Source organism: Mesoplodon mirus (genome assembly GCF_964341445.2).
Source record: "Mesoplodon mirus genome assembly, chromosome: 2".
Taxonomy (NCBI): domain Eukaryota; kingdom Metazoa; phylum Chordata; class Mammalia; order Artiodactyla; family Ziphiidae; genus Mesoplodon; species Mesoplodon mirus.
The window spans coordinates 56,482,045-56,509,976 of record NC_138977.1 but is presented as its reverse complement, the minus strand read 5'-3'; the positions used below and the strand labels follow the sequence as shown (position 1 = coordinate 56,509,976).

At 38.0% G+C, this 27,932-nt stretch overlaps 1 protein-coding gene across 4 annotated transcripts in view; it reads left to right on the top strand.

The window, feature by feature from the left end:
- The window catches only part of HERC4 (HECT and RLD domain containing E3 ubiquitin protein ligase 4), a 135,699-nt gene that overhangs the window by 57,248 nt on the left and 50,519 nt on the right, over nucleotides 1-27,932 (top strand). For all 4 annotated transcript variants that reach the window (XM_082608976.1, XM_082608977.1, XM_082608978.1 and 1 more), the window contains 6 exons: nucleotides 4,393-4,553; nucleotides 23,367-23,443; nucleotides 24,048-24,172; nucleotides 25,658-25,717; nucleotides 25,842-25,953; nucleotides 26,493-26,682. In XM_082608976.1, the coding sequence (XP_082465102.1) occupies nucleotides 4,393-4,553; nucleotides 23,367-23,443; nucleotides 24,048-24,172; nucleotides 25,658-25,717; nucleotides 25,842-25,953; nucleotides 26,493-26,682 (725 nt within the window). The remainder of the gene's footprint in view (nucleotides 1-4,392; nucleotides 4,554-23,366; nucleotides 23,444-24,047; nucleotides 24,173-25,657; nucleotides 25,718-25,841; nucleotides 25,954-26,492; nucleotides 26,683-27,932) is intronic.

The window sequence follows — 27,932 nt, the reverse complement described above, 5'->3', positions numbered from 1 at the left end:
AGTGTTTCATACTGGTTCTTTTTAAAAATCTGAAACAATTTTTTTCTTTAATCTTTCCAGCTGTCTGTCAGTTTTTAACCATGGCCTTTATTTCTTGGACATTAAACAAGTATTAAACATAATTATTCTAGATTCTTGGTTTGAAAATTCTGATATCTGAAATCTTTAGGGATCTATTTCTGTTGTTCTTTCTGCTAGGTTTTGTTTATGGTACCCTGTTTCTTTGCCCAGTTTTGTGTGTTTGACCATGTATTTGAAAAATTATTTATGGGGATGATTTGACAAAGCCTTCCTTTCCTTTTTTCATATATGAATCAGGATAAAAGGTAAATAAAAGCTCAACATATAAGTGAGCAAAAATGCTTGCTATTTTAATCTTGTTTATTAGACTGTTGAAGTTATACATGAATATATATTCACTAAAGTGTAGAGAGTTCAACTTTCCTTGTTTATCCACTTCATGAGTAATTCATTAAAAGATTATAAATATTTTTAGGTAATTTTTTTCCAATGAAATATTTAATCAGTCCCTTGTGAGATATCACAGATTGTTTAATATTATCCAGTTTTGTAATTCTTAACAGTAAAAATGTGCTTGATTTGAATAGTTATTCTTAGATCTGTAAACTTAGGTCTTTCCAGTAATTTTATTTATTTAATTATTGGACTGGGGGAGGAATTTCAGTTATATATTAATTGAGATGTAAAAAATTATCTACAGAGGGAATGTCGGTTGGTATCATGACCAGTTTGATTTCCAGATGGTTGGTACTGTAAGAACTATGTATTATTTCCTTATTAAATAATTGTCAGAAACTTCCTGAAGGAAGCAGGCAAGGGACACCAGAAATGTGAACTCATCAAAGAGATAATCCAAACGGAAAAGATTCAGATTCCAGTAGTATAGTGTCATATTGTTTTTGAGCTATTATATCAAATATAGGACTTGAGATAGTTATGTTTGTTCAGTGGCTCTCAACTCTTGACTTCATGATGAAATCCTTTGGAGAGTTTTTAGTAATATGTATTGTTGCCTAGGCTCACTCCTAGGCAACTCCAAAATGCAGCCAGGGTTAAGAACCACTGCTTCAGTAGATAAGTTTGAGGAGGAACTTAACAAACTAGTATTGAGCAGTTGTTTTTAAACTGTTGATATGTTCCTTTGAAATGTCACAGTGGCTGCTTCCTGAAGGAGGCAGACTGGGCAATGTTAAACCCTTCTTTAGCCAGAACAGCTTGTCTCTTTTATATGCTAGGATTCCATTTAATGTTTATTTTGTTAAGAGTATCCTTTATTTAGAATTTTTTTATTAACCTCGGCTCATCTGGCTCTGAGATAAGATGGTTGTTAGATTCTACTTAGTTTTCCAGTAGTGTGACAGACTAGATAACTTGAAAACCCTTTTAAATCAAAACACCTTTTAGGGCTTCCCTGGTGGCACAGTGGTTCAGAGTCCGCCTGCCGATGCAGGGGATGCGGGTTCGTGCCCTGCTCTGGGAGGGTCCCGCGTGCCGCAGAGCGGCTGGGCCTGTGGGCCATGGCCGCTGAGCCTGCGCGTCCGGAGCCTGTGCTCCGCAGTGGGAGAGGCCACAACAGTGAGAGGCCCGCGTACTGCAAAAAACAAACAAACAAACAAAAAAACACCTTTTAAATAACATAGATCAGTTTGCCAGCAAGTAAAGGGAATTCCACAGGGCAAAAGCAAGGAAATCTGAAAACCATACCTGTTAGTTTGAACTGACTCTGGAGCTGCTCTGAAAAAATTTGCCAATCTAGGTAATGTATTAATTAGCTTATTTCGCTAAACAAATCAGCCCAAAACTTAGTGGCTTATTAATACAATTACCTATTTAGCTAATAATTCTGTGGTTCAGTGATTTGGGCTGGGCTTAGCTGGGCAGTTCTTTTTTTTTTTTTTTTTTTTTTCTGGCTGCGTTGGGTCTTTGTTGCTGAGCGTGCGCTTTCTCTAATTGCGGCGAGTGGGGGCTACTCTTTGTTGCGGTGCATGAGCTTCTCGTTGTGGTGGCTTCTCTTGTTGTAGAGCACAGGCTCTAGGAGTGCAGGCTTCAGTAGTTGTGGCACGTGGGCTCAGTAGTTGTGGCTCCTGGGCTTAGTTGCTCTGCAGTGTGTGGATCTTCCTGGACCAGGGCTCAAACCCGTGTCCCCTGCATTGGCAGGCAGATTCTTAACCACTACGCCACCAGGGAAGTCCCTGGGCAGTTCTCATCTTAGCTGAACTCAGTTAATCAGCCGATGATATGGGTAGGCACTGGGTAGTCTGTGGGGACCTTAGCTGGGTCACCTTGTCTCTGCTTCAGATTATATATCATCCTTCAAATGCTAACCTTGGGTTATTCTCATGATGGTAGAGCAGAGTTCCAAAAGAGAGAGGGAAAGAGTGCAAAGCCACTGGTGAGGCATAGGCTCAGATCTGATGCACTGTCATTTCTGCTGCTTCTGCAAACCACAGGTCAGAGACCAGTTTTAAGACATGGAGAAATAGATTCACCATCTTGGTGGAAATACCTGCAGAAGTCATATTGTAAGGATAATGGGTATAGGGAAAAGAATAACTTGGGTCCTTTTTTTTTTTTTTTTTTTTTTTTTTTTTTTTGCGGTACGCGGGCCTCTCACTGTTGTGGCCTCTCCCGTTGCAGAGCACAGGTTCCGGACGCACAGGCTCAGCGGCCATGGCTCACGGGCCTAGCCGCTCCGCGGCATGTGGGATCTTCCCGGACCGGGGCACGAACCCGTTTCCCCTGCATTGGCAGGCAGACTCTCAACCACTGCGCCACCAGGGAAGCCCCTTGGGTCCTTTTTATAAACAATATACCACAGATGGCAAAGGAGTTTGGAATAGGAGATGAGACCTAAGAACTGGTAGAGGCAGTAGTGAGGCCTGTGAAACCATCTCCTCCCAGTAAAGCTGCCTCATGGGAAGAGTTCACAATGCAATATTCTCTTGATAGTTTAAGGAGACTTTTCTGGCCTTGGCCTATTTTATGGGTTGGATCTCCCCTCAGAATTTGTAACCACAGGACTGCCCTAAAGTAGGTTTGGGGCTTGTCAGAGTAGTCCTGGGTGGGTGTGTATGTATTTATATTTCACAACATATTAAGGGTTTTAAATGAAGTAACTGGCTGGCTGTTTCAAAAAAAAGAACTAGAAATGGTATAAAACATAGTCATTAAAAGTTTAAATTCAGGGCCTCCCTGGTGGCGCAGTGGTTGAGAGTCCGCCTGCCGATGCGGGGGATACGGGTTCGTGCCCCGGTCTGGGGGGATCCCATATGCCGCGGAGCGGCTGGGCCCGTGAGCCATGGCCGCTGGGCCTGCGCGTCCGGAGCCTGTGCTCCGCAACGGGAGAGGCCACAGCAGTGAGAGGCCCGCGTACGGGAAAAAAAAAAAAAAAAAAAAAAGTTTAAATTCAGTGGATAGTTGAAACAGCAGGTTGGACACACTGCTAAAGAGAAAAATAATGACTTGAAAGATAAATCCAAGGAAATTACTCACAAGGGGTATGGATATTAAAGAGAAGTTAAAAGACTGGTTGGGTATGTTGGGAAGATAAAATGTTTGTCTAGTATTATCAAGAAGAGAATTGAATAAATGGGAGAGAGACAGTATTTGCAGAAATAACACTTAAGAATTTGTCAGACTTGATTGAAGCCATAAAACCTAAGATTGAAGAACACAAGGCCTGAGCTGGATAATCACCTTTAACCCATTCCTAAACATACAGTAGTGAAGCATCAGAAGGAGTTGGATAGGTTCACTGCTTAGTGGGTTTTCTTTAGCTTCAGTTCCGTAATTTCTTAGCTTTGCTTCCACTCTGCAATCTCTAGAGGAGTCTGAGTGTGTATACATAGGGATAAATTTCTTTTGAAGAAAGGAAACTTTTTTTGAAGAAAGGAAACATTGTTTTATTATGCAGTTTTATATATACCAATCTTCTGCCCAGTTCTTATGTTAAAACTTTTGAGTGATGCCCTGATGGTGGGCCCTCATAGACCACAGAGCCCTAAGCTAGAACCTGACAGAGAGGGAAGGCGGCTGGGGAGCTTTCTTGGGTAGCATAGTTAGATGCTGCCTCTAGTGCTAAATCATATATTGTAAGGGATTCCAGTATATAGCTGGGCCTTTTTAAATTTGGACACTTGTGGGAATTTTCTGGAATATGCTTTATGCAGCCTGCCTGTGTGGTACGGAATTCATTCAGTATATAGAGTAAGGCTATTAAATATTTTGTACAGAAAATTTTAAAACTATAATGGTTTTATTAACTTACTTTTGAAGACAAAAATTATATCAGTAATATTTGCTATGCTTTTCTGAATGTAAATTGTTTGAAAGGTAACATTAAGTCTGAGGTTTTCTATCATTTTACTCTAGGCAGCACACTTCTGCTTTTGTTCCTTCATCAGGACGAATTTATTCTTTTGGACTTGGTGGTAATGGACAGCTAGGAACTGGTTCAACAAGCAACAGAAAAAGTCCTTTCACTGTGAAAGGAAGTTGGTTCCCTTATAATGGACAATGTCCACCAGATTTTGGTAAGTTCTTTTACATTAAAGCTTTGCTGCACACACTAAAATTATTGTTAAAATGTTGCTCTTAAAATATGAACTTTTCTATGTTTTAAATGAAAGGGTTACAAGATACATTGTTTGGTGAAAATAGCAAGATACAGAATACTGTATGTGGTTGCTTAGTTTGTTTATATATATGCGTAAGGAAACCCAGGATAAATAAAATAATGAAAGTAGGTTGGGCATATGGGAACTGAATGGTGACTAGATACCAGTGGGAGGGAAGTGTTTTTGTTTTTTATTTTTGATTATGGTAAAATACACATAATACAAAGTTTATGAACTTAACTATTTTTAAGTGCACAGTCAGTAGTGTTAAGTACATTCACATTGTTGTGTAACTACCTCCAGAGCGTTTTTGTCTTGCAAAACTAAAACTCTGTGTTCATTAAACAACAATTCTCCATTCACTCTTCCCACTAGCTGGCAACCATTCTGCATTCTCTCTCTGTGAATTTGACTTAGCTCTAAATATCTCATAAGTGGAATCATGCAGTATTTGTTTTTTTGTGATTGGCTTGTTTTATAATCTTAGCATAATGTCCTTAAGGTTCATCCATGTTACAGCGTATAGACCACATTTCGTTTATCTGGAATTGCTGATGGACATTTGGATTGTTTCCACCTTTTGACTACTGTGAATAATGCTGCTATAAACATGGGTGTATAAATATCTCTCCAAGACCCTGCTTTCAATTCTTGGGGTATATACGAGACTTTAAAATTATATAACATTTTCTATTTATCTGAAATTTGAACATATGAATATATGTTCGAAATATTAAAATTTAAAATTTGCTTTTATATCCCTACTGCTTTAGCCAAATCTATATTTTTGTTTTCTGTTACTCTTTTAATAGATCTGGTTATCTTTTCAATGATACTAACTTACTACTTAAAGAATTTGAAATGTTCAGATGCTGTTTTCTCATTCACTTCTTTGACATGCTGCAACCAAAATGTACTTTTTAAAATATTTCCTTTACCATCCTAAACTGCACCTCAGAATTGTTTTCTCATTTATTTTATCTATGTTTGATTGTCTTTGGGATTTTTCTCTGAGTTGTGGGACTTGAGTCAAGACTATTCTGTGATGAACCTACTATGAAGGTTGACATTTGAAAAGGTCCATCACTTTTTATTATGAATTACCTTTGAAGATACTTTCTTTTTTTTTTTTTTTTGGTAGCTTAAAGGATATCTTGGTTATACTTTTATTTAACAAAGGTCAGGATATGATACTATTTTTTTTCTTGTTTTTGTTTGATTTTGTGTTAGAATATGGCTTCGCTTTCTTCCAGTCACTCTTAGGTTTGGAACCTGCATTTATTTTAGTAGTATTGTTCTTTTTCTTATGTCCTTAGGAGCATGTTGGTGTTTCATCATATCAGTTTCTTCCACAAGGCACCATTAATAACCTAACAAAGAGATTTGTAATTTAAAGCAGCATGGATATTGTAAGGCATCGTGTATTTCTGTTATACAGTTTAGTCACTTAGAGATGCATTCTGTTGCCTTTGTAACTGCATACCTTAAGATTATTTGCATTAAAGTGGGAAAGGGGGGCTTCCCTGGTGGCGCAGTGGTTGAGAGTCCGCCTGCCGATGCAGGGGACACAGGTTCATGCCCCGGTCTGGGAGGATCCCACGTGCCGTGGAGCAGCTGGGCCCGTGAGCCATGGCCGCTGAGCCTGCGTGTCTGGAGCCTGTGCTCTGCAAAGGGAGAGGCCACAACAGTGAGAGGCCCGCGTACAGCAAAAAAAAAAAAAAAAAAAAAAAAAAAAAGTGGGAAAGGAAATGGAGTTCTAAAAGCAGTCATTTTTGCTACAATTTAGTTTCATTAAAAAATTGTTTATTCACAGTAGCCAAAAGGCATAAACAACTTATGTCCATCAACAGATGAATGGATAGAAAAGTATGGTATATACATGTAATTGAATATTAGCCATATACAGGAATGAAATTTTGATACATGCCACGGCATGGAAGAACCTTGAAAACGTGCTAAGTGAAAGAAGCCTGACACAAAAGGATAAATATTGTATGTCTCCTCTTATATGAGGTACCTAGAACAAATTTATAGAGACAGAGAGAACACTGGTTTCCAGGGTCTGGAGGGAGGGGAGAATGAGGAGTTGTTTAATGGGTACAGATTTGCTGTTTGGGATGATAAAATGTACTGGAGGTGAATAATGGTGATAGTTGCGCAACACTGTGAATTTGCTTGATGCCATGAATTAGCACTTTAAAATGGTTAAAACAGTAAATTTTCTGTTATGTATATCTTACCACTATTTTGTATATATAATATATATAATGGCTGATAATTATTTTGTACTATACTAAAGCTGTGTAGGATAGGAACTAATTAAATGTGAATTTAATTTACTCAGCCCCTCTAGAAGTTAAGTCCGTGACTCCCCACCATAAATCACATTGTTAGCATAAACTATCTGGTATGGCCTCGAGGCCACAGGTAAAAAAAGACACTCTTTTTTTTTTTTTTTTTCCACACACACACACACACACACACACACACAGTATTTTTATTTTTACAAGAGATAAATAAACTGACACCAAGCATTGTAAATGGATGACCACAACACAGGCAACAATGATTGCAGTTACCAAACACGAAACACACTCACACTATGTCATAATATTGACATTCAGTCCAGTAATCCTCCACTGTATCAGGTCCTTTACTTTGCAGTGAAAATTGTTTTGTATATTTTTTGCCTCTGAGTCCATGTGGGATTTATTTTATTTTATTTTTTAAAATTATTATTATTTTTTTTATTCAAACAGAAAGTCACAAAAATTGTAATCATCCTCATCAGTTCACTCAGTCCCATGTAATTAATTTTTTTTTTCATCTTGATCTTTTGTTAGCACTTCTATGAATTCATCAGTTTTCCGTTAGAGTTCTGAAAATGCTTATTCATTCAGTTCATCAGTATGGTCAGTTACCAGAAACCTGTACTTGTCAGAGTCTTTTCCATGAATTCCTTGAAGATGAAACCCTTTTATAGGAATGTTTTTGCAAAAGCATCAGAGTACACCCAGAACTGTCTATAAATGACAAAAGACTTAAAAATGACCATGGCTAAAGATTTGATGAAAGTTCATAATAATGCAATTGACAAGGAAATTTAGTTATTTCTGAGATATACATTTAAAGTAATAACTAGAATTATGACTTATAACATTATACCAGAACATATAAGAATTTTAGAAATTTCATGTAATGTCTGAAACATTTATATTAACATATTTCCATACAAATAACCCAAAGAAAGTTTAGTATTAGTTGGTTTTTTTTGTTTGTTTGTTTTTTATACTGCAGGTTCTTATTAGTCATCAATTTTATACACATCAGTATATACATGTCAATCCCAATCACCCAGTTCAGCACACCACCATCCCCATCCCACTGCGGTTTTCCCTCCTTGGTGTCCATACGTTTGTTCTCTACATCTGTGTCTCAACTTCTACCCTGCAAACTGGTTCATCTGTACCATTTTTCTAGGTTCCACATACATGCGTTAATATATGATATTTGTTTTTCTCTTTCTGACTTACTTCACTCTGTATGACAGTCTCTAGGTCCATCCACGTCTCAATGACTTAATTTCTTAATGACTCAATTTCCTTCCTTTTTATGGCTGAGTAATATTACATTGTATGTATGTACCACAACTTCTTTATCCATTCGTCTGTTGATGGGCATTTAGATTGCTTCCATGACCTGGCTATTGTAAATAGTGCTGCAGTGAACATTGGGGTGCATGTATCTTTTTGAATTATGGTTTTCTCTGGGTATATGCCCAGTAGTGGGATTGCTGGATCATATGGTAATTCTGTTTTTAGTTTTTTAAGGAACCTCCATACCATTCTCCATAGTGGCTGTATCAATTTACATTCCCACTAACAGTGCAAGAGGGTTCCCTTTTCTCCAGACCCTCTCTAGCATTTGTTGTTTGTAGATTTTAGGATGATGCCCATTCTAACTGGTGTGAGGTGATACCTCATTGTAGTTTTGATTTGCATTTCTCTAATAATTAGTGATGTTGAGCAGCTTTTCATGTGCTTCTTAGCCATCTGTATGTCTTCTTTGGATAAATGTCTATTTAGGTCTTCTGCCCATTTTTGGATTGGGTTGTTTGTTTCTTTAATATTGAGCTGCATGAGCTGTTTATATATTTTGGAGATTAGTCCTTTGTCCATTGATTCGTTTGCGAATATTTTCTCCCATTCTGAGGGTTGTCTTTTTGTCTTGTTTATGGTTTCCTTTGCTGTGCAAAAGCTTTGAAGTTTCATTAGGGCCCATTTGTTTATTTTTGTTTTTATTTCCATTAGTCTAGGAGGTGGATCAAAAAAGATCTTGCTGTGGTTTATGTCAAAGAGTGTTCTTCCTATGTTTTCCTCCAAGAGTTTTATAGTGTCTGGTCTTACATTTAGGTCTCTAATCCATTTTGAGTTTATTTTTGTGCATGGTGTTAGGGAGTGTTCTAATTTCATTCTTTGACATGTAGCTGTCCAGTTTTCCCAGCACCACTTACTGAAGAGACTGTCTTTTCTCCATTGTATATCCTTGCCTCCTTTGTCATAGATTAGTTGACCATAGGTGCGTGGATTTATCTCTGGGCTTTCTATCTTGTTCCATTGATCTATGTTTCTGTTTTTGTGCCAGTACCGTATTGTCTTGATTACTGTAGCTTTGTAGTATAGTCTGAAGTCAGGGAGTCTGATTCCTCCAGCTCCGTTTTTTTCCCTGAAGACTGCTTTGGCTATTCGGGGTCTATAAGAAGACACTCTTAACAGGATATGCCCAAGACTTTGAGACTCTCTCCTTGGAACTAGGCAAAGGGCAAACCTTTCTTTCTTTTTTTTTTTTGCGGTATGTGGCCTCTCACTGTTGTGGCCTCTCCCGTTGCAGAGCACAGGCTCGGGACGCGCAGGCTCAGCAGCCATGGCTCATGGGCCTAGCCACTCCGCAGCATGTGGGATCCTCCTGGACTGGGGCACGAACCCACGTCCCCTGCATCGGCAGGTGGACTCACAACCACTGCGCCACCAGGGAAGCCGCAAACCTTTCTTTAGAATGTGTATAGTATTAGTGTATAGGACAACTGTATTAGTTTGCTAATATAATAAACTGTATTAGTTTGCTGCTATAATAAAACATCACAAACTCAGTTGCTTGAACAATACAAATTTATTGACTCAGTTGTGAAGGCTAGAAGTCCAAGATCAAGGTGTTGGCAGTGTTGCTTCCTTCTGAGGGCTATAAGAGAGAATCTGTTCCATATGTCTCTCCTAGCTTTTGGTGGTTTGCTGGCAGTCTTTGGTATTCCTTGGCTGGTACATCTCTGCCTTCATCCTCCCATGGCATTCTCTCTATGTGCCTATCTGTGTCCAAATTTCGCCCTTTTATAAGGACACCAGTCATTTTGTATTAGTGGTCCACCCTACTCAAATATAACTTCAACTTACATAATTACATCTGCAGTGACCCTATTTCTGAAGAAGGTCATTTTCTGAGGGTACTAGGGATTAGGACTTCAACATATGAATTTTGGGGGAGCACAGTTCATCACATGACAACATCCCAGACCTGACAAGTTTTAATCTTCTACTGCGCCAGAGGCATCATAAGCATTGGCTCCATAAGTGCAACCAACTTTATTCTTTAAGATGACTTGTCATATCTAATTCAATAGCCACCGTTCTTAATATGACATTTCAGGTAAGTTCTTGGTTACATAATTGATTTGCTCAATCAGTTATGAAAGAAGTACAAACTAGTGAGAAGGGGAACATATTCTTACTGAACCCGTGCAGATAGCAACATTACTATTAAAAGAATAGAAGCCTATTAAATTTGAATTCTCATTGAATTCTGGGGATCAGCAAGAATCAGATAAAATGTTTTTAATTGACATAACATTATATTTGTTTCATGTATATAGCATAACAATTTGATATTTGTATATATTGCAAATGATCACCACAATAAGTCTAGTTAACATCTGTCACCATCGTTAAAAAATTTTTTTCTTGTTATGAAACTAAGATTTACTCTCAGCAACTTTCTAATTTGCAGTACAGTATTAACTGTAGTCACCATACTGTACATTTCAGTCCCATGATTTAGTTATTTTATAACTGGAAGTTTGTGCCTTTTGACTCCCTTCATCCATTTTGCCTGGCCCCCATTCCCAGCCACCTCTGGCAACCACTAATCTGTTCTCCGTATCTATGAGCTTGGTTTCAGTTTGTTGTTGTTGTTTGTTTTTTAGATTCCACATGTAAGTGAGATCATACAGTATTTGTCTTTCTTTCTGACTTATTACACTTAGCATAATGCCCTCTAGGAATCATGTGTGTTGTCACAAATGGCAAGATTTCCTTCTTTTTTATGGCTAAATAATATTCCACTGTATATATATTTGTATGTATGTGTGTATATACATGTGTGTATGTATACACTTACATACACACAAACACACACCCCATGTTTTCTTTATCCATTCATCCATCAGTGGAAACTTAGGTTGCTTCCATACCTTGGCTATTGTAAATAATGCTAAAATGAACATGGTGGTGCATACATCTTTTCAAATTAGTGTTTTTGTTTTACCCAGAAGTGGAATTGCTAGATCATATGGTAGTTCTGTTTCTAATTTTTTGAAGAACCCCCATACTGTTTCCATAGTGGCTGCACCAATTTATATTCCCACTGACAGTGCAAGAGGGTTCTCTTTTCTCCACATGTTCACCAACACTTGTTATTTCTTGTCTTTTTGATGATAGCCAGTCTAACAACTGTGAGTTGATATCTCATGGTGATTTGCATTTCCCTGATGATCAGTGATGTTGAGCATCTTTTCATGTGCCTGTAGGCCATCTGTATGTCTTCTTTGGAAAAATGTCTATTCAGCTCTTCTGCCTATTTTTTTAAACCAGGCTGTTTGTTTTTTGATGTTGAGTTACATGAGCTGTTTATATATTTTGGATATTAACCCCTTATCGGTCGTATCATTTGCAAATATTTTCTGCCAATCAGTAGGTTGTCTTTTTGTTTTGTCACTGATTTCCTTAGCTGTGCAAAAGCTTTTAAGTCTAATTAGGTCCCATTTGTTTATTTTTGCTTTTGTTTCCTTTGCCTTAGGAGACAGATCCAAAAAACTATTGCTATGATTTATGTCAAAGAGTGATCTGCCTGTTTTCTTCTAGGAGTTTTATGGTTTCTGGTCTTACATTTTGGTCTTTAATCCATGTTGATGGTTTCCTTTGCTGTGCAGAAGCTTTTTAGTGTGATGTAGTCCTACTTGTTTATTTTTGCTTTTGATACTTTTACTTTTGGTGCTAAATCCAAAAAATCATCCTCAAGACTGATGTCAGGGAGCTTACTGCCTATGTTTTCTTCTAGGAGTTTTATGATTTAGGTCATATATTCAAGTCTTTAGTCCATTTTGAGTTAGTTTCTTTTTTAATAAATTTATTTTTATTATCATTTTTGGCTGTGTCAGGTCTTCGAATGCTGTGTGCAGGCTTTCTCTAGTTGTAGCAAGCGGGGCTACTCTTCGTTGTGGTACGCGGGCTTCTCGTTGCAGTGGCTTCTTTTGTTGCGGAGCACGGGCTTTAGGTGCGTGGGCTTCAGTAGTTGTGGCTTGCAGGCTCAGTAGTTGTGGCACACGGGCTTAGTTGCTCCGCAGCATGTGGGATCTTCCTGGACCAGGGCTTGAACCCATGTCCCCTGCATTGGCAGGCGTATTCTTTTTTTTTTTTTTTTTTTTTTGCGGTACGCGGGCCTCTCACTGTCGTGGCCTCTCCCATTGCGGAGCACAGGCTCCAGACGTGCAGGCTCAGCGGCCATGGCTCACAGGCCCAACCACTCCGCAGCATGTGGGATCCTCCCGGACTGGGGCACGAACCCGTGTCCTCTGCATCGGCAGGCGGACTCTCAACCACTGCACCACCAGGGAGGCCCTGGCAGGTGTATTCTTAACTGCTGTGCTACCAGGGAAGTCCTTGAGTTAGTTTTTGTGTATGGTGTAAGATAATGGTCCAGTTTCATTCTTTTGCATGTGGCTGTCCAATTTTCCCAGCACTATTCATTGAAAAGACTGTCCTTTTCCCACTGTGTATTCTTAGCTTCTTTGTCTTAACTAAATTGATCATATATGCATTGGTTTATTTCTGGGCTCTGTATTCTGTTCCATTGATCTATGTCTGTTTTTAATGCTGATACCATACTGTTTTGATTACTATAGTGTTGTAATATAGTTCAACCCTGCCCTCACTCTTGGTTGTCTCTCAAATCTTTGTTAATGTCCAAACAGTCTATATTATTTTTAGTGGCTCTCAGTTAGTTGAGAATGTGCCAAAACCTGTCAGTATCCCAAAGGGGAGAATTTCAGCAATACCTAGATTCAGGCTGATTGAGGCCAGACCCTCAGGCAGTGGCTTTTAAGTATGCAAATGTATATCATCCTGTGGGACTGCAAGGGAAAGTCACACTGCTGCCAGAACTAGGCAACCTAGAGGTGTCCCTTGGGTGGCAGCTGTGAAAATCAGGGCACCAGCTAAGTGTACAAACTCCTTTCCAGGAGATATTGGCAAGTTAAAGCAAGGTAGGGGAGAGCGCAAAGATGGCATCCACCAGCTTTCGTCCCCAAAGATCACCTCAGTAGGTTGCTAGAGGTGTAGAAACCTTAGGCCAAAGCTCCAGGACAAGCAGATAGGCCTTTTTCACAGAAAACTGGGGTATGTTTCTGTTTGTTGTTTGTGCTGTGCACTGGGGGTGGTAGCCAACCAAAAACTGTCTCTCCAGTTGTTACAGTCCCATGAGACCCAGGATACAAGCCCAGCTGTCCACCAGAACCAGGCAATCAAGGGGCATCAGTTAGGTGGCAGCCACAAAAATGGGGACACCAGATGGGGATACGAGGTCCCCTGTGGAAGAAATGGATGTTCTGGAGTGCAGCAGAGGGATAGTGCAAAGATAAGACCCTCCTTCTGAGATCTCTGAGAGGATTACAACAGGCCCTTTTTTTTTTTTTTTTTTTTTTTTGCGGTACGAGGGCCTCTCCTTGTTGTGGCCTCTCCCGTTGCAGAGCACAGGCTCCAGACGCGCAGGCTCAGCGGCCATGGCTCACGGGCCCAGCCGCTCCGTGGCATGTGGGCTCTTCCCAGACCGGGGCACGAACCCGTGTCCCCTGCATCGGCAGGCGGACTGTCAACCACTGCGCCACCAGGGAAGCCCCCTACAACAGGCCCTTTGATGTGGGTTTAATTAGAAGCCTGCCTCTTAGGCCAAAGCTGTATTAGATAAACTAATAATCCTCTTCTACAGAAAGATTGAGCACCTCAGTCTGTTGCCTCTTGCTGTGCCCTGGGGTGATAGTCAGTTAAGAACTCTTTGTCCATTGGTTTTAGTCCTGTGGGACCCTTGAGCATAATCCCCCGCTGGCCCCCAGAGTCAGGTGATCTAGAGGTGTGCCCTGAATGACAGCTGCAAAAATCAGGGCCTCAGAAGAGGATATAAGCTCCTTTCTGGGAGATACTGGCAAGCTGAAGGGAGAAGAGAAATGTTTTTTTAACATTTCATTTCAGCGTACCAAAGCAGAGTTTACAAAATTGATGTGAATTAGATTACTTTAGAAGAAGGAGAAATGACTCCCTATAAGGGAGATCCAGAAAACAGAAAATTAAAGCAAAGTTAAACATTATGGATCTTGGATTGTCAGTTTCATAAAACTGCTTATCAGCTTAAAAAAATATATGAGAAATCCTAATTTAGTCCACTGGTGTCTTTTGAAAGTTCTCTAAGCCACGTCTCCTCAGAAGCCTGTACCCAAGTGTCTATTCTTTGACGTATAAGTGGTTTCAAATACCAGGTACAGTCCTTTTCACAGGGCTCTGAGACTATCCTTCTTTGTTGAAGGTACAAACTCTGGCCTGTAGCTTATAGGAAGGCCTTCAGACAAGCATCAGAATAAAACAAAAACTAGTCAATAGATGACAGAGGCTTAAAATGACTATGGCTTATTTATTATTGATAATTGTCAAGTGGAAAGATATGACGAGGGTTTATAATAAGTATAAATACAGTTGACAAGGAAATTTGGTTGTTTCTGTGACATGGAGAACACATTAGAGGCATGTTTTGGAGATACTGTGGTTTGGTTCCAGAATACCACAATAAAGTGAGTCAGATAAAATTTTTGGTTTCTTGGTACATGTAAAAGTCATGTTTACACTATTCTGTGGTGTATTAAGTGTGCAGTAGCATTATTTCTTTAAAAAATATACATATTATATCTTAATTAAAAATACTTTATTACTAAAAAATGCTAACAATCATCTGACAACACAAATCATCAATTGCCACAAATCAGCAATTTGTAAAAACCACAATATCTGTGAAGCACAATAAAGCGAGTTATGCCTGTATTCCAAAAAGGTTTTTAAACAAGAATGTTTATAAAGATGATGATTAAGCCTATTCTCAAAGAAGTCAGTGATTCCTTATATCTGATTTATGAATATGAATGAGTATAACTTTTTACAGTTGAAAAAAATCTTGAGATATAATATGATAATCCTGAGACCTAGTGTACCAGGAATAACACCAGGAATATCAAGTAAAGAGATTCAGTAAGTCAGGGATCAAGTTTAGACATCTATATTTTTATAAAACGCCATTTGAAAATCACTGGCCTAGAAGATGATAGATGTGAATAAAATAAAGGTTCAATAATAACTGAAACTGGGGGGAAAAAACCTGAAATTAGGACAGACAGCACTGTACTGCCAGAACTCTTATAAATACAGGAAAATTTGACAGAACTATTTCATAAGAATTTTTTTTTTTTTTGCGGTACGCGGGCCTCTCACCGTTGCGGCCTCTCCCGTTGCCGAGCACAGGCTCCGGATGCGCAGGCTCAGCGGCCATGGCTCACGGGCCCAGCCACTCCACGGCATGTGGGATCTTCCCAGACCGGGACATGATCCAGTGTCCCCTGCATCGGCAGGCAGACTCTCAACCACTGCGCCACCAGGGAAGCCCCTTCATAAGAGTTTTGAATAATGTTTCCCTTCATATTTAAACATATGGAAAACAAGGACATTGATGAACCTCCATGGACTTCTCATAAAACACTTTTTGAAATATATTAATTTTTGAAATTTTTATATTATATTTACCATATAAATTATAAAATTTTATAGTAATTACGTTTTTGAAATATCTTTATTAATTTAGAGGTGAAATATTTATATTAATTACTTTTACCACATAAATTTAACCTAGGGAAGGTTAAGTGTCTTCTGATTTGACGACTCTTCCCATGCAACTCTTATAATAGTAACACATCAAATAAACTTAATTATTTCTAGCATCTCTACTTATACATTGAAAGGACAAATCATTGTGATTCTCCATAGCCTCTCTGGGAAATCTCAAAGATATTTTCACTAACACATAGAAGGTATCTTGGAAGTTTTATTTTCCTAAGTTTAGGATCTGATTCGGCGAAGTGTGTTAGTTTGCTAGGGCTGCCATAACAAAACACCTCAGACTGGGTGGCTTAAACCGCAGAAATTTATTTTCTCACAGTTCCGGAAGCTAGAAGTCTAAGATCACTCTGTCAGCAGGTTTGGTTTCTTCTGAAGCCTTGGCTTGCAAATGGCTACCTTCTTGCTGTGTCCTCATGTGACCTTTTCTCTGTGTGTGTGCTGGTGTCTTTTCCTGTTCTTATAAGGACAGCAGGCATACTGGATTAGGGCCCCACCCCAACAGCCTCATTTTATCTTAATCACCTCTCTAAAGGTCCTATCTCCAAATACAGTCATATTCCGAGGTACTGAGTTTTACAGCTTCAACATATGAACTTGGGGGCGGGGGTGGACACAGTTCAGCCCATAACAGGAAGACAAAAATCAAAAAAGTTGTGAGAGGAGATTGGAACACTTTATTAAAAGATGTAACCTTTGATGCTTGAGAAATAATACTTGGTTACCTATTTTACTGAAGTGACAATAAAACATTTCAAAATAAATGTAAATGGTAATATGATTGAAAAGAACTTTAGCTTATTCATAAGTGAGGAGTCTTTGTCTTTGTTCTTTTTTTTCCACTTAAATAATGAAAAACAAAATCAACATCAAGTATAGAAAATTATTCTCGTAAGACACAGAATTTTTGCTCTTTGGCAGATTACACAAAAGTAAAAAATAACATAGGTGAAGGCATGGGAGCACACCCTTCAAAATTGAGTGAACTTTGCTAAGATTTTAACATATTGTATAACTTCTTTCAGAATCAAGTATAAACCAAGGAAAATAAAATTCACTTACCATGTTGTGTCTTCAGTTATGTTCTTCCGTATTGTGGAACAAGCTGATAGTTGCTCAAGGACAGCGGTATTGTCTCATAGGGTTCATGAGGTCAAAATGACTTTCATGTTAGTACTGTTATCTGTTAACATGCAGTGCCTTTGTTCTCGTTCATTTTCAGATAAGTCTATGAGTATTTTTAAAATTTCTTAATTTTCAATTCTGATGTGGTATGTATTAGTGCTTTTAAGCCCTTTGGGGTCCTGAATAAGTCCTAAGAGTGTAAAGGGATTCAGAGATCATCAAAAAACGTCTTCTTTTCCTTGTAAGTCAAAGGCACATACATAGTTGTATCTCTATCAGTATTGCTCCTAAATAGAAGTACACTTTACAGAATTGTAAATAGCTCAAACACATCATTTAGGTAGATAAGTTTCTGAAGAGTGCCCTAATCAAGACTCAGTAAATGGCGGGGGTGGGGGTGGGGGAGGGTGCATGGGCAGGGGAGCCTATTTCAAAATTTTCTGTTTTTCCTGACAGTGTATTTTGTAGAGAATAAGGAGGTGAACTAGCCCTCCTAGATATGACAACATATACTATAAAACTGTAACAGTTAAATCAGATTATTGGTATAAATATAGACTTTTTTGTGTGTTTTTAAATTTATTATTTGGCTGCACTGGGTCTTCATTACTGCCCGTGGGCTTTCTCTAGTTGCGGTGAGTGGGGGCTACTCTTTGTTGCGGTGCGCGGGCTTCTCGTTGCGGTGGCTTCTCTTGTTGCGGAGCATGGGCTCTAGGTGCACGGGCTTCAGTAGTTGTGGCATATGGGCTCAGTAGTTGTGGCTCGCGGACTGTAGAGCACAGGCTCAGTAGTTGTGGCACACGGGCTTAGTTGCTCTGTGGCATGTGGGATCTTCCCGGACCAGGAACCCGTGTCCCCTGCATTGGCAGGAGGATTCTTGACCACTGCACCACCAGGGAAGTCCCTAGACATTTAGATTATTATAGCTTAGTGGAAATCCAGGGGTGGGAGGGGAATCCATGTATTGCCATTATTGTTGGATTGGCCAGAAAGTTCGTTCGGTTTCCCGTAATCTGGCTCTAGTAACACTTAGTTGTCTTTTACTTCATTTGAAACAATTTTGTTAGATTGTATTGTGACAGCTGTCATATCAGTGTGCATTAAAAAAAGACTTATCAAAATTGTTGAATTTTTGTGTAGCCATTTTAATATTGAACATGGAAGAAAAAAGTAACTTTTTTTGGCATATTATGCTTTATTATTTCAAGAATGGTAAAAACGCAACTGAAACGCAAAGAAAAGATTTGTGCAGTATATGGAGAAGGTGCTGGGACTGATCGAACATGTCAGAAGTGGTTTGTGAAGTTTTATGCTGGAGATTTCTTGCTGGACGATGCTCCATGGTCCGGTAGGCCAGTTGAAGTTGATAGCGGTAAAATTGAGACATTAATTGAGAACAGTCAACGTTATACCATTCAGGAGATAGCCAACATACTCAAAATATCCAAATCAAGCATCAAAAATCATTTGCACCAGCTTGGTTATGTTAATTGCTTTGGTGTTTGGGTTTCATGTAAGTTAAGTGAAAAAAAACCTTCTTGACCTTATTTCTGCATGCAGTTCTCTCCTTAAGCGTGATGAAAACATTACATTTTTAAAACAAATTGTGATGGGTGATGAAAAATGGACACTGTACAATAATGTGGAACAGAAGAGATCATGGGGCAAGCGAAATGAACCACCACCAACCACACCAAAGGCCGGTCTTCAAAGAAGGGATGTTGTGGATATGGTGGGATTGGAAGGGAGTCCTCTATTATGAGCTCCTTCTGGAAAACCAAACGATTAATTCCAGCAAGTACTGCTGCCAGTTAGACCAACTGAAAGCAGCACTTCACGAAAAGTATCCGGAATTAGTCAACAGAAAACGCATAATCTTCCTTCAGGATAACACAGGATAATGCACATGTTTCTTTGATGACCAGGCAAAAACTGTTACAGCTTGGCTGGGAAGTTCTGATTCATCCGCCGTATTCAACAGACATTGCACCTTCGGATTTCCATTTATTTCGGTCTTTACAAAATTCTTTTAATGGAAAATGTTTCAATTCCCTGGTAGACTGTAAATGGCACCTGGAACAGTTCTTTGATCAAAAAGATAAAAGGTTTTGGGAAGATGGAATTATGAAGTTGCCTGAAAAATGGCAGATGGTAGTGGAACAAAATGGTGAATATGTTGTTAAAGTTCTTGGTGAAAATGAAAAATGTGTCTTTTATTTTTACTTAGAAACCGAAGGAACTTTTTGGCCAACCCAATATATAGGTTTTGTTCAAACTCCAGTTGATTGGCAGTGGCTCTTGGAGTTATAGGAAAGGCTGTACGAAGTGGAAGTTATGAGAAGGACTTTGAGAACACTTTCGGGCTGGAGGAGAGTGCCAAAGTTGTTTATTGTAGCATGTTATATAGGTAGAAGAGGTGTAGTGTCTCTTCATAACTTTAAAACAGGGCATCACTAATATGTGGAGAAGGGGAAAGAATTACTCAACACATGAAAATTGGGAGGAAAATGTCAGTTTAGACCCTAACCTAACAGTATACACTAAAATAAATTATAGATGGATTAAAGTTAAATGTAAAAGAGTTCTTAAGACAAGAAAATAATTCTGTAATTTGAGGATGGGAAAAACCTTTCTTACCATTATGGCAGTGAAAGTCACCATTAAGAAAGAGAGCAACTTCCCTGGTGGTCCAGTGGCTAAGACTCCACGCTCCCAACACAGGGGGCCCGGGTTTGATCCCTGGTCAGGGAACTAGATCCCACATGCTGCAGTGAAGATCCTACATGCCGCAACTAAGACCCAATGCAGCCAAATAAATAAATAAATATTTTTTAAAAAGAAAGCCACTTCCTCTTTAAAAAAAAAAAAGAATGAGATAAATACATTTGATTTAATGGAAAAAGAAACTTGTGAGTCAAAATTAAATAATTATTTAGAAAAAATGTTTGTAATGAATATAACCTGAGGTTAGTAGCCTGAATATCCAAAATGCTCATACATATTGGTGTAAAAAACAGTAAGACACCTAATAAATGAATAAGACAAACATTTAGACATGTAATAGATAAAGGAAGTTAATGGAAATTCCCATTGAGGAAATCCACGTTACTAAGAAACATGTAAAAATTATAATCAAATAAATGCAAATTCAAAAAGCCAGATGATAGTAAATAAATGGAAAAGAACAGCATTAGTCTTTCCTATTACAGGTTAATGAACTATGTGGTAGACAGGGGGAAGCTAATGATCCAACCACAAGATGAGAAAGTAATATTAGTGTATCATTTTCAACCCACAGTGAATTAATGGTCTAAGCATTGGGCATCAATGGTTACTAACATCACAAAAAGGAACCCAACTACACATTATGTGCTTACTGATGGAAGAAAAGCCCCTTCCACCACCATGTAATAGTTTTGTCAAAATAATTGACTAATTGGGGCTTCCCTGGTGGCGCAGTGGTTGAGAATCTGCCTGCTAATGCAGGGAACACGGGTTCGAACCCTGGTCTGGGAGGATCCCACATGCCGCAGAGCAACTAGGCCCATGAGCCACAACTACTGAGCCTGCGCGTCTGGAGCCTGTGCTCCGCAACAAGAGAGGCCGCGACTGAGAGGCCCGCGCGCCGCAATGAAGCGTGTCCCCTGCTTGCCACAACTAGAGAAAAGCCCTCGCACAAACGAAGACCCAACAGAGCAAAAATAAATAAATTAATTAATAAACTCCTACCCCCAACATCATCTTTTAAAAAAAATTGACTAATTAATCTAATTAAATCCTCTCTAGATCCAACTACCAATTTATAGGAAATACAGAAGACAGAAATGTTAGGAGAATCCTTGAGGAGATAATCAGCAAAATCCAATCTGCAGGAAGCTGTGTAGGACAAATGACTAGGTTTCACAGACTTTTTTACAGTAGTAATTAAAAGGAAATTAAGGAAAATAATTTTTGGTGCCCTACTCACAGCCCCCAGAAACCCATTCATGTACTATAGATTAGGCGTCCGTGTACTTGATGATTATTTAAAGAAGACAGAATCACCTTTTAGGAACAAACGAATAACATCCTGCTAAATCTTCTGAGGAAGTGCATGACTTCATGTAGACTTGTGAGGATGGTGTAGAGAAAAGATTTTAAGTTGAATGATTGGTTTATTTAATGTTTTAGATTTACCCTTTTAATCTGTTCTTAAAAATTTTTGGCATTAGAGCAGTCTTGTGGAAAATGTGGTGATATTAATGTTCTGATCTCTGAAGCTCTTAGTATTTTCTAAGCTAGATAAATTTTCATATTATATATTCATATTAAATATTTACTGAGTTCTTTTACAAATAAAACATTGTGCTTGGTAGTAGGGAATGATGAAGAAAATTAAGATGTGGTTCCTTCCTTAAGAATTTATAATTCTTTAGCAGTGGTGGTCACAAATAATACAAGGTGAAGAAGGGTTAGTCAACTGGGCTTCCCTAGTGGTGCAGTGGTTAAGAATCCGCCTACCAATGCAGGGGACACGGGTTCAAGCCCTGGTCTGGGAAGATCCCACATGCTGCGGAGCAACTAAGCCTGCGCACCACAACTGCTGAGCCCGCGCTCTAGAGTCTGCAAGCCACAACTACTGAGCCTGTGTGCCACAACTACTGAAGCCTGCGCACCTAAAGCCTGTGCTCCACAGCAAGGGAAGCCACTGCAATGAGAAGCCCGCACACCGCAGTGAAGATTAGCCCCTGCTCCCCGCAACTAGAGAAAGCCCATGCACAGCAACGAAGACCCAACGCAGCCAAAAATAAATAAATTAATTAAATAAATTTATTAAAAAAAAAGAATTAGTCAACTAAAGAGTGGGGAGTCAGCAGTAGGAACACAGAAATGGATTATATTTGGAAATAACTAGCCTTAAGTTACATTGTGGAGCTATGGTGTTTTGGTATGTGATACTTCTAAATACTAGGCTAGCAGTATTTTTGATAATAGATACTCTTTCCATTTTGAGGTACAGGAGAGGAGAAAAAGGAAGAGGCTTTGAATGTCTTTTTTAAAAGGCACTTTATTGAAACGAAATTGAGTTATTTGTAGTGAGGTGGATGGACCTAGAGTCTGTCATACAGTGAAGTTAAGTCAGAAAGAGAAAAACAAATACCGTATGCTAACACATATATATGGAATCTAAAAAAAAAAAGGTTCTGATGAACCTAGGGGCAGGACAGGAATAAAGTCGCAGACGTAGAGAATCGACTTGAGGACACAGGGAGGGGGAAGGGTAAGCTGGGACGAAGTGAGAGAGTAGCATTGACATATATACACTACCAAATGTAAAATAGATAGCTAGTGGGAAGCAGCTGCATCTCACGGGGAGATCAGCTCCATGCTTTGTGACCACCTAGAGGGCTGGGATAGGGAAGGGTGGGAGGGAGACGCAAGGGGGAGAGGATATGGGGATATATGTATACATATAGCTGATTCACTTTGTTACACAGCAGAAACTAACACAACATTGTAAAGCAATTATACTGCAATAAAGATGTTAAAAAAAAAAAGAAACAAACTCTTAAAAGAAAAACACCACAATAAAACACAAAACTTGAAAAAAAAGGCACTTTATTGTTCCTTCTTTAACTTCTACTAAATTTGCCTATTAACTTTTATGTTTTTGGACCTGATTTGGGTGTTATTGATAAATAGTTGTTAACAAAGAGCTATGTGTGTCATCTTACTTTTGTACAGCTATATTGAAAGAGAAAATAATTTTACATTATGAATTTTGCATTACTCAGGAAGATTTAACATATACTTGTTTGTTGTCATTCTTTTTAAAAGTAAATATTCCTTTTCTTTTTTTTTTTTTTTTTTTTTTTTTGGGCTGTCCCCTGCGAGGCTTATGGGATCTTAGCTGCCCAACCAGGGATTGAGCCCAGGCCACAAGCAGTGAAAACGCCAAGTCCTAACCACTGGACCACCAGGGAGTTCCCCAGAATGAATATTCTTATTTTTTATTTTCTTCTGAGCTATCTTCTATACCTTTCATTCAATTGTTACACCATCTTCAGTTTAAAATATATTGAGATAATAAAGATCTAGACTAGAAAATGCCATTTTTAGGTGAGCAGGTCAAAAGAAAGACTTGTAAAACTTATCAAATGCTTGTTGTGCTTATGGGATCATTAACATTTGTCACTTGGTCAGTCTCATCTCCATAGCAGTCAGAACATTCTCAGTCATTTTGTATCATTGAGCCCGTGATTGAGAGGTCTCATTAAGTTAGATGATTAAGAGAAAATCCAGTAGCATATTTGATGCTCTGAAAAATGCATATAAATCTTGAATGTTTTATATTTTATTTTTATTACAGATTCTGAAGAATATTTCTGTGTAAAAAGAATTTTCTCAGGTGGAGATCAAAGCTTTTCACATTACTCTAATCCCCAGGTAATAGTAATCATATAAATAATTACTAAGCTCAGATAATTTAGAAGTTGTTTTTAAACCCATATTAATGTTCTTTATATGTTACAAAGTAATTGCCTTAATTTTTTTTCCCTCAAGTCTACAAAATTTTTCGGATCCATTTGATGTTTTTTTTAAAAATTTATTTCTTTATTTATTTTTGGCTGCTTTGGGTCTTTGTTGCTGCACATGGGCTTTCTCTAGTCGCAACGAGTGGGGCTACTCTTCGTTGTGGTGCACAGGCTTCTCATTGCGGTGGCTTCTCTTTGTTGGAGAGCATGGGCTCTGGGTGCGCGGGCTTCAATAGTTGTGTCTCGCAGGCTCTAGAGCGCAGTCTCAGTAGTTGTGGCACACGGGCTTAGTTGCTCCGCAGCATGTGGGATCTTCCCGGACCAGGGCTCGAGACTGTGTCCCCTGCATTGGCAGGCGGATTCCTAACCACTGCACCACCAGGGAAGTCCCCATTTGATAAGTTTTTGTTCCAGGTGTTTGGTAGAGATTAACTTCCAAATACATAGTGGAGGTGTGTCTTGGTTTATATATAATATCTCTTCCCTCTGATTCATCCGCTTATTTTAAAATTTAGAACTGTGGGCCACCAGATGACTTTAGATATCCTGATCCTTCGAAGCAGATCTGGACTGTGAATGAAACTCTAATTCAAAAATGGCTGAGCTACCCCTCTGGAAGATTTCCTGTAGAGATAGCCAAGTAAGGAAAATATTTTATCTACACAAAGTCTCTTAACTCCATGATAGAGGAACCTGTACTTAGGAGTTTTTATTTAAGTAAATATTTCATTAAATATCATTTACAGAATGGTTTATATACAAAAGTTTAATTGTCTGGAATTTCTGTAATAGTGGATATTTTAGGAGATCTCATGTAGATGTTTATAAGTTACAGTTCTTTCATATACATAATGATATATTAAATGATAAAATATTAAATATAGCCACTTTAGGATTGGGTTTGCAAAAATGTTCCTTCTAGCTTCATAGTGGTCACTGTCTTTTAACTTCTATATTCCATGGAAGAGTTGAGTATTTCTTCTTTCTTGAATATTTTTCTTGAAGATGGACTTGTTTAGTACTTAAAGTTTTTGTTGTTGTTGTTGAAGGTGGTGTAGGTATTTGGGATGAGGGGCTATAGCTGATTGGCTATTTTTTAATTCTAAATTATTTTCCCAAACTAAAATTTTTCTTAAAAGCCTGAAGTGTAGTCTTCAGAAAAGTAACATTCCAGATTAGATTTACCACCATGTGGAATTAAGAAAGCTAAATGTGCATGTTTATATAAAAAAATTTTTTAGGAACATCAGGTTTATTTGATGAATCAGAGGACGGTAGTAATGTTTGAGAGAGTAATAAAGATATAAACAGTAATACCTTTATCAAGATTTACTTAATCTTAAGTAATTTATAGAATTCTGGTTTATTTTGAATGTTGGTTGGAGGAATGCTCTGTAGCATTAAATACTACATTTTATTTTTTATTAAATAATAAAGGTGATGTGGGTTTTATCCACATAAATAATAAATAAATAAAAGGTGATTTTATTTTTTATTAAAAAATAAAGGTGATGAATGGATAAAGAAGATGTGGCACATATATATTACTGGAATATTACTCAGCCATAAAAGGAACAAAATTGAGTTATTTGTAGTGAGGTGGATGGACCTAGAGTCTGTCATACAGAGTGAAGTAAGTCAGAAAGAGAAAAACAAATACCGTATGCTAATGTATATTCATGGAATCTAAAAAAATAAAAAATAAAGGGTATGGATGAACCTAGTTGCAGGGCAGGAATAAAGAGGTAGACATACAGAATGGACTTGAGGACATGGGGTGGGAGGGGGAAGCTGGGGCGAAGTGAGAGTAGCATTGACATATATACACTACCACATGTAAAATAGTTGGCCGGTGTGAAGCAGCAGCATAGCACAGGGAGATGGGCTCAGTGCTTTGTGATGACCTAGAGGGGTGGGATAGGGAGGATGGGAGGGAGGCTTAAGAGGGAGGGGATATGGGGACATGTGTATGCATATGGCTGATTCGCTTTGTTGTGCAACAGAAACTAACACAGTGTTGTGAAGCAATTATACTCCAATAAAGACCTATTTAAAAAAAAAACACCAAAGGTGAACAATTAGATTTCTCATTTTGTGATTTTGGGATTTTTAAATTTCTTTTTAGTGAAATAGATGGAACGTTTTCTTCGTCTGGTTGTCTAAATGGAAGTTTTTTAGCTGTTAGGTGAGTGACAATTCTTTGGTATAACGAATTTTTCAAATTTATTATATTAAATAATGTCATATTAAAAAGAAGGGAAAAAATTTTAAAGTTGCATTTTATTATTTTCTCTCTCTTTTTTAAATAGCAATGATGATCACTATAGAACGGGCACCAGATTTTCAGGGGTTGATATGAATGCTGCTAGGCTTTTATTCCACAAACTTATACAACCTGATCATCCTCAGATATCTCAGCAGGTTTGTTTTTAAAGTATTTTATATTTGTATTATGTAGCCTGTTGAGTTTTTTATTCCATGATTTTTTATATGTTTGTGGCCTAATTAACTTTACAGTTTCATACACTTTATTGAGATGTCTGTATAATTTTATTTAATATACTAATATAAGAATTAAAATAGGGTATTATTTTAAACTGTTTGTAATTTAGCTGTCAAATATCTGTAAATCTTTCCAGATGTTCAGAGCATACTCTTAATTACTTAATATTACCATGTTGGTTAAGTCTGTATAACTATAGATGTAGAGTTTAAATTGAGATGTAAATAAAAATCTTGTATGCAAGATTTTTTAAATTCTCTTAGCACTGCTTAGGCATTAATTTTCATTGTGCTCCAAAGTACATTCATTGATTCCCTGTAAGATGGTTTCTTTTTCTTTTTTTTTTTCCCCTTCACCGTTTCACGTTTGCTGTAGTATAAGGTTTTCTTTTCCTTTCTTTTTTTGGAATATGCATTCATTTTAAATGAAGTAGGTTTCACTTTTTGTCAAAATATAGGTGGCAGCTAGCTTGGAAAAGAATCTTATTCCTAAACTGACTAGCTCCTTACCTGATGTTGAAGCACTGAGATTTTATCTTACTCTACCAGAATGTCCCCTGATGAGTGATTCCAACAATTTCACCACAATAGCAATTCCCTTTGGTACAGCTCTTGTGAACCTAGAAAAGGCACCACTGAAAGTACTTGGTAAGAATTTTAATACTTTTTTTTTTTTTTACAACCTTTTCTCTTTAAATGAAAATGCTCATAAGTTCTTTGCTGTTTGAAATTTTGCTACCCTGCTTATTTTGACATTGTCTTAAGGTGAGATAAACCTGTTTTTCAGTTTGTTGCTTTTTGCTAGTCATCTGATGCTAGTTGTTAGAGTTGGAGGCAAAGCATGTTAAATATTAAAATTTTAATCGAGCACAGCAGAAACAGTATCAGGAAAGATAAAAACTGTTTTTCGTACTCGCCTTCCTCATCCCCTCCAGAGTGATCTTATTGTTAAAGAAGTAAAGGAGGAGGAACAATTAAAACTGAACAGACATGGGTATTAAATCCTCCTTGAACTTTATTAACCCTTTGCCTTGTATTTCCCTCACTTGCTAATTTTCTGATGTCTCTGCATGTAGGTGAGATTCCACTGTTTATTTGATCTTATTCCTCTGGGTTTTTGGCCTAATCTTTCCTCATTTTAATTTTTCTAATTGTATACATTTCATCTCTATCTGCTGACCATTATAGTTTTCCTGCTACATTTAGTAGCAGTGCATTCCTTCTTAATAGTATTTGTTAGGTATGTGAATCTGAGATACATAAGAGTAATAAAATCAGTACAAGAAGTTTTAGGATGAGGGTGAGCAGAGGAAGCAACAAGCAAGGGGTAGAATCCTGGAATCTGAGGGAATTAGCCAGTGGTTAGAAGAGTGAAGCAGGGACTCAAAAGCATATTGCTTCCATGTTGTCAGAAGTTTTTGTATTCCCTTCTGTCTGCTGCATAAGATTGTCATATTTGTAGTTAATAACTACAAATAGTGAACGTGGGGAAGGACAGACATGGTATACTTTACATTGTTCAGTTTCTGTATTTGATTTTCAGGAGTACCTTGCATTTTTAGGATGGTGCTTCACAACATTTCAACTTTATGTTATGTAAGTTGAAAGATAAAAGTTGGAGAGATCTTTAAATATTGGAGCAATACAGTTTTAAAAGTGTTTTGTTTAAAAATTAAAATCCTAATTTCCAAAGCACTTTTTAACAAGTGGTTTTAATACGAGATACTAAGTTTTTAATGTAGCTTAGGAAACCAAGAATGTAAATTCAATAGACCTTTCTAACTTTATTTTTGCTTTTGAGAGCTTTTAGAACCGTATTCTTTAACTTGAGGGTGGGGTGGTATCTATAAACCCTAGAAATGTTACGTAAAATACCATATTATGTGTATCTTCCTGAG